The sequence below is a fragment of the Myxine glutinosa genome, chromosome 3, assembly GCF_964187855.1.
Source record: "Myxine glutinosa chromosome 3, kmMyxGlut1.1, whole genome shotgun sequence".
Classification (NCBI taxonomy): domain Eukaryota; kingdom Metazoa; phylum Chordata; class Myxini; order Myxiniformes; family Myxinidae; genus Myxine; species Myxine glutinosa.
This window is the reverse complement of record NC_136263.1, coordinates 24,095,574-24,108,551: the sequence shown is the minus strand read 5'-3', so window position 1 is coordinate 24,108,551 and position 12,978 is coordinate 24,095,574. Positions and strand designations below refer to the sequence as shown.

Genomic DNA, 12,978 nt, shown 5'->3' with positions numbered 1-12,978 from the left:
TGGTATCTCTCCCAGGTTACTCCCTACTCTGGTATGATAGACCTGAGCCCGTCCTGGAGGTGGGGTTGCTATCTTTATAAAAAACTCTTCCTCACTCGCCCTGCACTGCCCTCTCTCCACCTCACCCCCAGGAATACCTTTGGTTACGGCTTCCCCTTCGCTCCCACCTTTTGTTCATATGTGTGTTGTACCATCCACCAAACAGTGATGACTCCATCTACATCTCGCTGTCTGAGAATATGGACCAACTTCTATCTACCCATCCCAACTCTCTCTTCCTCATATGTGGTGATTTCAACTGTCACCATGCCAGTTGGCTGGGTGTGGGTACCTCTCTCACCAGCCATGGCTCTTCAGCAAAGGACTTCTGTGACTCACTGGGACTGACACAATCTGTCAATTTTCCGACCCGGATTTCAGTCAACGGAGCATCTTCTCTTCTGGACTTGGTTATGACTAACTTCCCTGAAAATGTCTGCTGCTCTTCTTCTGCTCCAATCGGCTCTTCTGATCATGTGCTTGTTAAAGTGGACATCTCTCTGACCATTCTCAGAGAGCCTCCTCAACATCGACGAGTCTGGCATTTCACTCAGGCCAACTGGCACGGTCTTCAAGCAGCCATCAATCATCTGGACTGGTCTCCCATCTCTACTGCCTCTGACATAAATTCTTCCTGGGAATTCTTCCAAAGCAAACTGCTCTCTCTCATGCACAGATTTATCCCATCTCGTCTTCTGTTGTCATACCCTTCCTCCCGTCCATGGTACACGGAATCTTGTGATGAGGCTATTGCCCAGAAACAACTTGCTTTCGTCTCCTGGAAAGCAAATCCAACAGAAGGAAATCTCTTTTCCTTTCACAAAGCCCGAAACAAGTGTGTGTCCACCCTCAGGAGAGCCAGGAAACAATATCTCTCCATTCTCAGGACCGAACTCTCTTATCTGTCTCCCTCTTCCAAATCCTGGTGGCGTCTGGTCAAATCTGTTTCTGGTGTTTGTTCCCCCTCCATCCCCTCCCTCACCTCAAATGGCCACACGGCTGACTCCGCACGTGAAAAAGCTGAATGCCTCAACTCTGTGTTTGCCTCTAAATCTTGTGTCCCAAACCCATCCCTCTCTGTACCCACCGTACCCAGTCGTACCCAGCTGCTCCTGGACTCTGTGTCCTTTCCTCCTGACAAGGTGGAAAAGTTTCTGTCAACCCTCGACTCGGATTCTGAAACTAGACCTGACGGCATCAGCCCACGGGTCCTAAAATCCTGTTCTTCCGCTCTTTCACTCCCTCTCTCTGTTCTCTTCACCCTCTCTTTTGCTCAAGATCATCTTCCATCTGCTTGGAAATCTGCCAACATCACCGCTTTGCACAAAAAAGGTGCAAAAACAGATCCCAGCAACTACAGACCAATCAGCCTTCTCCCAATTATCAGCAAAGTCATGGAATCCATCATTGCTTCAGATATGAAATCTTTCCTCTTCTCCAATGGCTTGATCTCTGATCATCAATTTGGTTTCAGACCTGGACACTCTACTCTGGACATGCTGCTTCTGCTTTCTCAACAATGGATGGAGGTCCTCAATGCCAAACAGGAAATTAGAGCAGTCTCCCTTGACATATCACGTGCCTTCGATACGGTCTGGCACCCCGCTCTGCTCACCAAACTCTCCTCTTTTGGTATCCATGGAAATCTCCACGCATGGCTGGCGGACTTCCTCTCTAGTCGTAGTCAACGTGTGGCCCTGAATGGGTTTCTCTCATCTCCTCTTCCTGTTCAGGCTGGAGTTCCACAAGGCAGTGTTCTAGGCCCTGTGCTTTTTCTGGTCTTCATCAATGATCTCTCTGACTCTCTTGAAAATCCTCTGTATCTCTTTGCTGATGACTCTACTCTCTGTCGCTCCATTCTTCATCCCTCAGATCGGCAGTCTGCTGCCTCCTCACTCTCTGCAGACCTGGACAAAATCACAGACTGGGCAAACAAGTGGAACATGTCTTTCAATCCTGACAAATCTCACACTCTTACGATGTCTCTCCGAAAAGACCGACTGGACAACCCTCCCATCCACTTTCTGAATAATCCTCTCCAAGAAGTTCTGTCACTCAAGCTTTTGGGTCTCACTATCTGCCATGATCTTTCCTGGGAAAACCACATTTCAAATCTGGCCTCCAAAGCCAGTCGCCGACTGGGCATCCTCCGTCATGCGAAGTCCTTCCTTGGCACACCTGAGCTCCTCACCACATACAAGGCTTTCATCCGCAGCTCAATGGAATACTGCTCTCCCCTCTGGGCTGGTGCTCCTGCCTCACACCTAGCTCGTCTTCACGCTGTTGAAACCAAAGCATTCAGAATCATTGGAATCTCCCGCGATGAAGCTAACTCCAAGCGACCGAGCGACCGACCAGCAGCGCACAAAAAAAAACATGCTCCATTTCATTAAAAAAAAATTTCGTAAACAGATCTAGATTCGGATCTGCACCAAAATCAAATCCATTCGTCCTTATCACACACCCGACCTATCCACCATTTTCCTTCCGAATTAGTCCATAACTTTTTGAGACATCGTGCTTTATATTGGTTTTGGCCCCATCACTCAATGGTGAAGAATCATTAAAAAATTATTATCTGATCCGGATCTGGATTCGAATCTTCACCAAAATTGAATCAATTCTTCTTTGTCACACACCCAACTTGTCCACAAAGTTTTGGCCGAATCTGTCCACACCATTTTTAGATATCGTGCGATAGATAGTTATTGTTTTTTTGCCTTATCGCTCAATGGTGAAGAATCACTGAAAAAATTCTCAGATCCAGATCTGTTTTCGGATCTTCACCAAAATCTAATCATTTCGTCTTTGTCACATACCCAAACTCTTCACCAAATTTCGTCCGAATCCGTCCATAACTTCTTGAGATATCGTGCGATATATATATATATGTATACACAAAGAATTAAGTTAAGCACCCCCCCCGTTTTTTTACAACCTCGCACATTACAAGTTTGTTGTCGTCAAAACAGTGTAATATACCCATGTTATTGCTATATTTTCTGGAGAAGTGATATTATGGTCACATAAAAACATAACAATCATGCCGTTTTCAATATTTTATTCTGAATAATTTAAGGTGAAATTTTTTGGGAATTTTAGGCATATTTTCACCTCAATTTAAGTATGGAGCTATAGGTCCATCACGGACAGTGTGGATGACGTTTATGTTTTCTAACTTACAGTCATTGTTCTGAGAAGACCTCTAGCGATCTTTGCGTCAATAACGTGTGTAGGACCCACGTGATCGGATCACTGACTCAACCAATCACTTTTTTCACTTTGATCACTCAATTTCATCAATGGATAATTGCTAATGTCATACCAATCATTATTTGATCTCACATACCTTAGAATATATGCCAATGTATACATATACACAAAGAATATATATTAGGGGGTGCTTACCTTAATTCGTTGTGTAGGGGTGCTTAACTTAATTCTTTGTGTATATATATGTATGTATGTGGACAATCGATATAAACATTGCCTTTTATTGTCAGGGTGGAAAACTCCAGTTTCCCTTGACATCATTAACCGAGGAGTTTAAGGTGGTGAGGGTGCGGGGGTTCATGATGTTGCGGGATTCAAGTGATACAGTGGTAAAGAATGCTCTCCCAGAGAAGAAGGGAAGTCGGAAGTGGTATGCAAGAGCAGAGGTGGACGAGATGGAGGAGCGGTTGCAACAGGAGGAGGTCGTGGGGATGGTACAGCACGGGAAGCATGGCTTGGGGTGGATGAAGCATGAGCGATGGGGAAAGGCATGTGTGAAAGAGAGGAGGAAGATGGTTGAGAGGGAGGTGAGAAGAAAGGAAGAGGACGGGAGATATGTGAAAGCAGTCGGTCAGGCACAGCAAGGTGCTTGGATGCGGTGGGAAGGTGTGCGGGTGTGGACATTGAAGTGGCAAGAGATTTGGAGGATGGAGCCAATATTGTTGAGTTTCCTGTCGCGGGCAACGTGTGATGTGCTTCCATCACCAGTAAACTTGAGATTGTGGGGGTTGTTGCAGGAGGAGAGATGATCTTTGTGTGGAGGTTTGGGAACGGTGCAGCATGCAATGAGTGCATGCTCAGTAGCATTCAAGTGGCGGCATGATGAGGTGCTGGCGGTGGTAGTGCAGATGGTGCAACAAGAGGTGCTGAGATCGAGTGAGAGAGAGTTTAGCTCTTTCACGAGCCTCGACGTTGTATACAAAAAAAAAAAAAAAAAAAAAAAAGTGGAGAAGGAGACCGATGGGGGAGAGGTGTGGTTTGTCAAGGAGGGCCAAGTGGTTAGAGGTGGAAAGAGGAGGAGGTGGAAAGCAAGAGGGCTGTCAGATGCTTGTGATTGTCAGGTGGTGGCAGACCTAAAGCCACAATAGGTATTCCCAAAGGACATCTGTGTGGCAAGGTTGTGGCCTGACATTGTCATCTGGTGAGGTGCAACAAGACAGGTCATCTTGGGGCAGTTGTCTGTACCTTGGGAAGAGAACATAGAGGCCTTGCCCCCCCAGCTCTCTCTGGGCTCTGTCCCGCAAATATTCCTACAGGTCGCACAAGATCTGCCTGCAACCCTCTTATGGTCAAACTGCCAAAATCAAGACTCTCTGCTCACCTTCACTCCTTCATTCCTCTTTTCTCCCGCCTCTGGAACAAACTCCCTCACTCTCTTCAATCCCACTCCACCCTCCAGGTCTTTAAAACAGCTGTTCACCACCATCTCTTATCTTCCCCCATCCAAAACCGTGATCTTTTCTACCCCCGCTAATTTCACCCCAATTCCACTTTTTTGAAATACCAACTCCTGTCCTGGAAGTCCTTGGTGTCCTTGTGTTTTATACTTCTCCCTCCACCCCCCCCCCCCCCCCCACCCCTTCCCACGCCTCCTCCCCCCAAGCCCTCTCCCTTCCACACATCTCCCTGCTCTCAAATGTTGTGTTTGTGTGCTTCACCTTCTCTCCCCATCTTGTTTTCCGCTCCCGCTTTTTGTGTGTTTTGTTTGTCTGGTTGATTTGTTTGTGAAGTAAATGTTAGCTCTTTCACGAGCCTCGATTCAGTATTTTTTTAAAAAAAAAAAAAAAAAAAAAAAAAAAGTGTGTGTGCATCTTCTGTGAAAAAACAGGCGACCAAAAATTACACAACTTCCAAACATTTGGTGCTGATCAGTCCCTCAGAAAGATGGCAACTGATATGCAGGATGACCAACTCTTGTACAAAATAACAGGGGGTGATTTAATCACCCTAGAAGCCAAGTACCACCTGAACTGTTTAACACGATACAGAAACAGACATCGGGCTCATCGCCGTGAAGGTGTTTCTTCCAATACGGAAAGAGAACGAGCAGATGCCAGAGCGTTTGTGGAGTTGGTGTCTTACGTTGAGTTTGCCATTGAGGATGGGACATACCTGTTCAAGTTTTCAGATCTTCATGAGATGTATGAACGCCGTCTTCAAAATCTTGGGCATGATGTGTCAATTAACCAGAGCCGGTTGAAAAGCAGGCTTCTTGAGCACTTTGCCGACACCGGTGTGCAAGAACAGACAGATGGCAAGAACATTGTTCTTGTATTTCCAGAAGGCATGCAACAAATGCTGAAAGATGCTCTGCATGAACATGACTATCAATCAGAAGCGCTACTTTTTGCAAAAGTAGCAAAAATATGCAGAGAAGAAATGTTTGGAGAAACACATTTCAAGTTTTCTGGCAGTTTCCCCCCTAAGTGCCAGACAATGCTTCCCAGTCTTGCACTCCTGTCATCAATGATCCTTTATGGACCAAACTTGAAGAGCGATATTATGACACACAGGCTTCTCAAACAATCGCCCAGTTGTTCCTCCACAATTCAAAGAAAAGGTGCACGAAACTGGATACTCCCAAACGACAGTCTCCTGAGAGAGAACCTCCACTTCCAGTATACATTGGCTTGAATATCCACACATTGACAAGGAACAGAACACTCAGCGATCAACTGGCTAAACTAGGGTTGAGCATCTCTTACAGCCAGGTTCTGCAACTGGAGAATAAATTGTCATCTGCAATGTGTGACCAATTCACTGCTGACCAAATTGTGTGCCCATCTATTCTCAGGAAAGGTCTCTTCACTGTTGGTGCACTGGATAACATCGACCATAATCCCTCTTCCACTACAGCCAAAGGATCGTTCCATGGAAGTTGTGCAAGTGTCATCCAATTTCCTACACAAGATAATCTCGGACGTGTTCGGGTGGCAACTTGCTTTCTTCCTGCAAATCCAAATGAGAAACCTCACCTTCTGGATTCGTTTAGCATAATTCAATCAGTACATCTGAAAGCATCAAATACCAGTGTACCACAGGTCATCATGACACCTGTAAATGGGAGGCTTGAAGAAGCAAAAGAAAAGGAGGAGAAATGGATTCAGCATGCTTCCAAGCTTCTCGACGGAAATGCAAGTGAGAAGGGAGACACTATCTCATGGGCTGCCTATCATGCATCTCAGCAATCACCTCCGCTCGATCCCCCTGCCTTGATTGCTCTTCTACCACTATTTCAAGAGAAGGCAGACTCACCAGCCATGATCAAGCACGCCATGAACATATTGAAGTCCATCACAGAGTTCCTCGACCCAGGCCAGATTCCAGTACTCACTTGTGACTGTCCAATTTTTGCGAACTGCAAGTATATTCAATGGACCTGGCCTGCAACTCACGGTGAAAATGAATTCCTGATCATGTTTGGCGGGTTCCATTTGGAGAAGGCCTTGTGGAACGCACTGGGAGATTTCCTAGATCAGAGTGGCTGGACTGTAGCTCTAACTGATTCAGGTGTAGCAACATCTGGTACAGCTAACTCTTTCATCAATGCCGCTCATGTGACACGAACACGACATGCCCACCAAGTGACTGCCTTAGCTCTATCACGGTTACAACAAGAAGCATATGAGCAAGCTGCTTTATCCAGTGACAGTGAGACATTTGAGGCCTGGAGACTGGCTATGGCAAAGAAGTGTCCGACTTTCCAGTACTGGGACATAGTGCTGCGAACAGAGATCTTGATCATGATATTCATTCGTGCGCACAGAGAGAAAGACTTTCTTCTCTATGTTGAGTCTCTTCAAAGTCTCATGTTTCTATTTTTTGCACTGGGCCACTACAACTACTGCCGTTGGGTTTCCATCCACCTCCGAGACGTGCAATCCTTGCCAGCCGCTCTAGCAAAGGACTTCCAAAAGCACTGGGTTGTGAACAAAACACAAAAGAGGATTTCCACGCTTCCCATCGATCAGGTCCACGAACAAGAGAATGCCAAAGTAAAAGGCAAGGGTGGAGCTGTGGGCCTAACCGAAAATCCAGATGCCTTCCAACGCTGGATGATAGCTGGTCCAGAGCAAGCCAGGCTGCCGACACAATTTGAAAGTGACTACCTACCTGAAGAGGACCCTGAAGTAAGGTACCAACATCATGAAGAAGGTCAATCAGTGCAAGCAGCCTTTCGAAATCAAACTAACAGCCTCATCCAGACGATCAGTGAATACGGTAATCCTTTCCTTGATGATCATTCTGACTTGGTGGTCTTGCACTCTCATGACTGTGCCCATGAATCACTTGTGGAGACAGTTCAGAGTATCGAGGCATTAGGTTCTGAGCAGTACCAAACATTCAGACGGGAAGTCTTCATCGATAAAACAAAATCCATTCATGCACCAATCAAGAAGAATTCGCTCCCGCTCTGCAAGACACCAATGAAGGCAAAGGGGAATCCTAAAACTAAAAAGATCGCTGCTCTCCAGAATAGGCTCCAGAATAGTCGGCCGATATGCTAATATTCTTTCGCATCTCAAGGAATCACTGCTACAAAATGGGACAGAATCACGAGTATTTGTATAATGTATATGCATATACATTTGAAGCAACAGATATAATTTGTCATTTACCCCTTTATTAAACCAGCTAACGACATAATGATGAAGTGTAACTAATAATAGCTCAGTCTAAATTACTGAAAAAAAATGCTCTAGTGGTGTTTTAAATTCTGTAACTCATCGGGAAGATTATTATGAACTCTCGATATGTGGATGTTAACTAATCAAACGAATGTGTGCAGACGAATCTAATAGTTTTTTTTTTTGCTGGATGACGTCAGAATGATGTCATAAATCTTTTAAACATTGTCCAAGAAGAAAAATGACAATTGCAGTGAATTCCTTGGCCTCAGAAACATATATTTCGATGTCAAAATACACTTAATAGCCTAGTTCTAACTAATTCATTTTTTTATTATGATTGCGAAATAATTCGCTTATGACGTCATAATGACATTATAAATCTTTTAAAGATTGTCTAAAATAAAAAATGAAAAGTGCATTGAAATCCTTGACCTCAGAAACATATATTTTGATGTTAAAATGCACTTAACACCTTAGTTCTAAGTCATTGATTTTTTTTTATATATGATTACATAATAATTAGCTGATGACGTCATAATGACATCAGATATTACACTTCCCATCATCATTTTTTTTGGAGCTTACTTTTTTTCTAGAAGGTATACCATGGAGATGCTTTGGTGAAAAAATTGTGCTTTTGTCCACCGTGTAACGACATTTTCACTATGGTACCCCGCTATTAGTATTACACAAGCATCGACTTTGTCTAAAAAAAAAAAAAAATAGAGAAAAAAAAAGGGTGCGAGTACATGGAATAATATTAAAATAGAGAAAAAAAGAGTGTGATTACAAGGCATAATATTATTACAAGATTACAAAATTAAAAGATTACAAAAAAAAAAACAGGCATATTATACAAGCATTACAAATCAGAACTAAATTACGGTACTCACTTTTACTCTTCTTACAATTATACAAGATAATGGACAAATCAACACTATTTAATCCAAGAGACGGCCTCTGTCTGCAGCAATGTGTTGGAGGCAACACCAAACCAGCAAATCCAACAGTTTTGCTTTTACTTTGAAATGGAATCAGGACAAAATAACTGCTTTAACTAGTTACGATTAACCATTCTATCCACAATCAGCACTGTACACATCCACTTTCCTATCTATAATCATCCATTTTCACATTCAAACCTCTTCCACTGCTTCAGTGCTCAGGTGGCTGTCACAGGCAGATGCAAAGGAGCTGATCAAATGCAACGTGGCCAGGTGATGCTCGCACGAACGAACACCTTGCTTCAAGGCAGCCAACCGACTCTTTTTTTGATCGTACAACTCCGATATCAAGACCTTGCCCCTGTCGCATCACAATCGCATTGCACGAGATGAATACAAGACGACAGTTGCAGTCGCATTTCAATTACCATCGGCTAGAGCCAAAACATCAAGTAGTGGGTTTAACCAAAGGTGCCCATACCGAGTGACGAGCAAGGAGCAATGCTGGTCAATGGATTGTTCAATCTGACGTTCCGCTCGACATGCATTGGCTTCCACAACCTGCACCAATTCCTGAAGATTCTGCAATACACACATGGATAGGGAGACAACGTAGAGGACCTGGTCTTACCCCAAGGTCCAGACGAGATCTCGCTGGAAAATAATCCAGGCTTTGTACCCTTTTGGGTATCAGAAATTCCATGACTTTTCCATGACCATATGGCATGACCATGACCATGACATTTTCCACACAGGCATATTTTACTCACCCCCTCATCTCAAAACACATCAGCAAGACTAGAACAGCACTCGGTACTATAGTGCAAACCTCCACCAGGCAGAACAGTTTACGCTTTGTACCCCACTGATAGGCCAGATCTGGATTCGGACCTGAACCAAAATCTAATCCGCTCGATCTTGTCACCACCTAACAAACTCATCCACCAATTTTATTCATAACTCGACATAACTTTTTTTAAATATCATGTTATATATCGCTTTTCCCCCAATCTCTCAATGGTGAAAAATCACTTAAAAATTAAATAAGTCTCATATCCGAATCAATATTCAGATCTTTACCAAAATCGAATCGTCCTTGTCAGACACCCAACCGGTCCACAAAGTTTCGTCCAAATCCGTCCACAACTTTTTGAGATATCCTGCTATGTATCATTTTTAGCCCCATCTCTCAATGATGAAGAATCACTTGATAAATTAAATAACTCATCCGAATCCATATTCAGATCTTCACCAAAATCGAATCGATTCGTCATGGTCAGACACCCAACCTGTCCACCAAGTTTGTCCAAACCCGTCCACAACTTTGAGATATCCTGCTATGTATCGTTTTTGTCCCTATTTCCCAATGGTGAAGAATCACTTTTAAAATTCTAGTAGCCGAATCCGAATCCGGATCTTCACCAAAATCTAATCATGTCGTTCCTCTCACATACGCGACATCTCTGCCAAATTCGTCCGAATCCGTCCACAACTTTCAGATATTTTGTTCACAAACGGATGGACAGACAAACAGCCAGGGGTGAAAGCATAATGCCTAAGTCACACATAGGCGGATATTTTGGCGACTACCGGCGACTGCCGGCGACCAAGATTTTTCGGCGACCACTGGTGATTTCGGGCGGTCAAATATGGTCAGGCGGCAGTATGGCGACTGCAGGCGGCCACATTGCGACTGCATTGCGACGACGCCCCGAGTGGGATGGCGACTGTTGAAGATCGACGACGACTGCATTGCGGATGCACGGCGGCAGCGCGGCGACTGCATTGGGGCCGGGTGGCGGTTTACTCCGACGTCCGCAAGACTGCAATAAGATCGCCGGCGATTGGAGACGATTCACACAACTTTTTAAATCTTTATTTCTCTATTTTACATTTCACTTTATTCATTTCAATGATGTATGACATGAAACATAAAGATGTTTGATGTACAATAACAAAGTTAATAAAGATGTATCATTGTAATGTAATAATCAAACTTTTCTGCAGGGAGAGAGAATGGAAATAAAGTCCAACAAATTATTTCCACTGGTCCCAAGTCCCATAAAGTTTCCAAAGGACCAAAGTCCCAAAAATAAAGTTCCCAAAAGTCCCAAGTCCAAACAATAAAGCCATATCCTTGTCGGCACCACAGGACCTCACTCCACGGAGACCCTCACACCATCCTGTCTTGCCATGGAATCGTGGTATGTCGTAATGCAGTCGCCAGGCAGTCGTAGCTCGGTCGCCAATGGCCGTAACTCGGCCGCCACTAGTCCTACTGCTGTCGTCGTCAGTCTCCCATAGCCGCAGGGGAGACGTGGTAGTTCTTCTGTAGTCGATATGCAGCCGCAACAGTGTCGGCCCGTAGTCGGGAAGATGCCGCAGGAAGGCCGTATGGCATTCGCATCTCTGCCGTGCTAGCTGGTGGGGCGATTGCGGAGGGACTATGAGCGACTGGGTTGCGGCCGCTTTACGCTCTTATTACGGATACCGACGACAGCATGGCGGTTCCATCACGACAGCATGGCGGATTTTTTTCGAGTGCGACTGAGCGCGCCGTTTTTAAACATTTTAAAAATTATTTTGCCCCTTTGCGGCTCTTGCCGACTGCAGGCGACCTGGGGAGGAAAACCACGACTACAGGCGACCGTCCATTACGGTTTCATTACGATTGTCGGCGGATGGTGGCGATTTTTTCAGTCGCCAGTAGTCGCCGACAAATCCGCCTATGTGTGACCTAGGCTTAACCTCCAACCAACTTTCGTGGCGGAAGTAATTATTGCGACATGATAATGGCGCCAACGGCAAACCCTTCACTTCCACATGTTCAGCCATTTTGAAAAAAAAAAAAAATTTACCAAGTCGTCCACCTCACATTTTACCGTACGTTATCACGATGAACACGTACCTCTAACGTGGAGTTTACTGTCGATATCATCTGGGGCACCTTTCTTATTCTGGACAAGCAGAAATCAGCATCCATGATGGTAACTCCCGGTGAATGAACGAAAAGTAAGAGTTAACCTGAGGTAATCTGGCGGGGAAAAGGCCACAGACCCACCAAAGCGCAAAGGTTTAAATCCAGTCTTCAACCTTCTCTACAAACATCCAAGCAAACATGATAATAAGTAGAGAAAGTGATTAACGTCAAAAAACAATAATCAACGACCAATTGACGAAATTAACAAACACCACGTCGGGAGCAAAAAAAAAAGGTAACAACCACGTTACCAACATAAGCGCCTAAATTGGTGACGTCATTGCGAGGGCTTCCTGTTGTTGTTGTTGTTAAATGCTATTATATCGTCGGTCGTAGGAAAATTAAAATAAAGCCGCACACGTTAAAAAGAAAAAGAAAACCAAAGGCCCCAATCCCAATCAATCAAATGCCAATCAATCAAAATTTCGAATCGAACCAGGAACCTTCAAACTGATTTAAACAGCTTAAAGAGAAGTCACTGTAATTTGGAAAAAAAAAAATTAAGTCCGGAATGTCTTGTTTCTCAGCTGTACCCTTATGAACGACAATAAAATCGATATACCGATAAGAAAACGTGATCAATCTTCCATGGAAATACACTGGGAATCTGGGATACTCAAAGATCTGTTTACGCATGACAACGAAAACGACAAGTAATTAATAACCAGATAGCTCATCGAACACCGTGTATGTAAGCTAATTGAAATAAAATAATAATTTTAAAGGTGGGGGAAAAAATATTCCGGAAGTTTACCACCATTGATACAGTGTCTTATACACCACCTTATTCAACGTGTCCAAGTTCTCCGTACAGTACTGGAATAGGAAGGATTTTGGAAGTGCAAATGAGGAGATTTATGTTCTCCAGTGACACTGTATATAATACAATTGAAATAAAATAAAGATTATAAACGTATTTAAAAATTCCGGAAGTTTACCACCATTGATGCAGTGTCTTATACACCACCTTATTCAACGTGTCGAAGTTCTCCTGTACAGTACTGGAATATGAAGGATTTTGGAAGTGCAAATGAGGCCATTTATGTTCTCCAGTGATATTGTATATAATTCAATTGAAATAAAATAAAGATTATAAACGTATAAAAAAATT

At 43.9% G+C, this 12,978-nt stretch overlaps 1 protein-coding gene across 2 annotated transcripts in view; it reads right to left on the bottom strand.

Annotated features, from left to right (window-relative positions):
• LOC137423744 (uncharacterized) overlaps positions 1–12,492 on the bottom strand; it is a 200,832-nt gene extending 188,340 nt beyond the window's left edge. Inside the window, exons 1-4 of one of the 2 annotated variants that reach the window (XM_068111209.2) lie at positions 12,430–12,492; positions 11,796–11,921; positions 9,369–9,469; positions 9,086–9,248 (exon numbers count right to left, since the gene is read on the bottom strand). In XM_068111209.2, the coding sequence (XP_067967310.2) occupies positions 9,086–9,248; positions 9,369–9,469; positions 11,796–11,870 (339 nt within the window). In that variant the 5' untranslated portion in view covers positions 11,871–11,921; positions 12,430–12,492. Of the gene's footprint in view, positions 1–9,085; positions 9,249–9,368; positions 9,470–11,795; positions 11,939–12,429 lie in introns of those variants that run through there. The other variant, XM_078773776.1, reaches the window with a different exon arrangement.
• Positions 12,493–12,978: the final 486 nt, after the last annotated feature.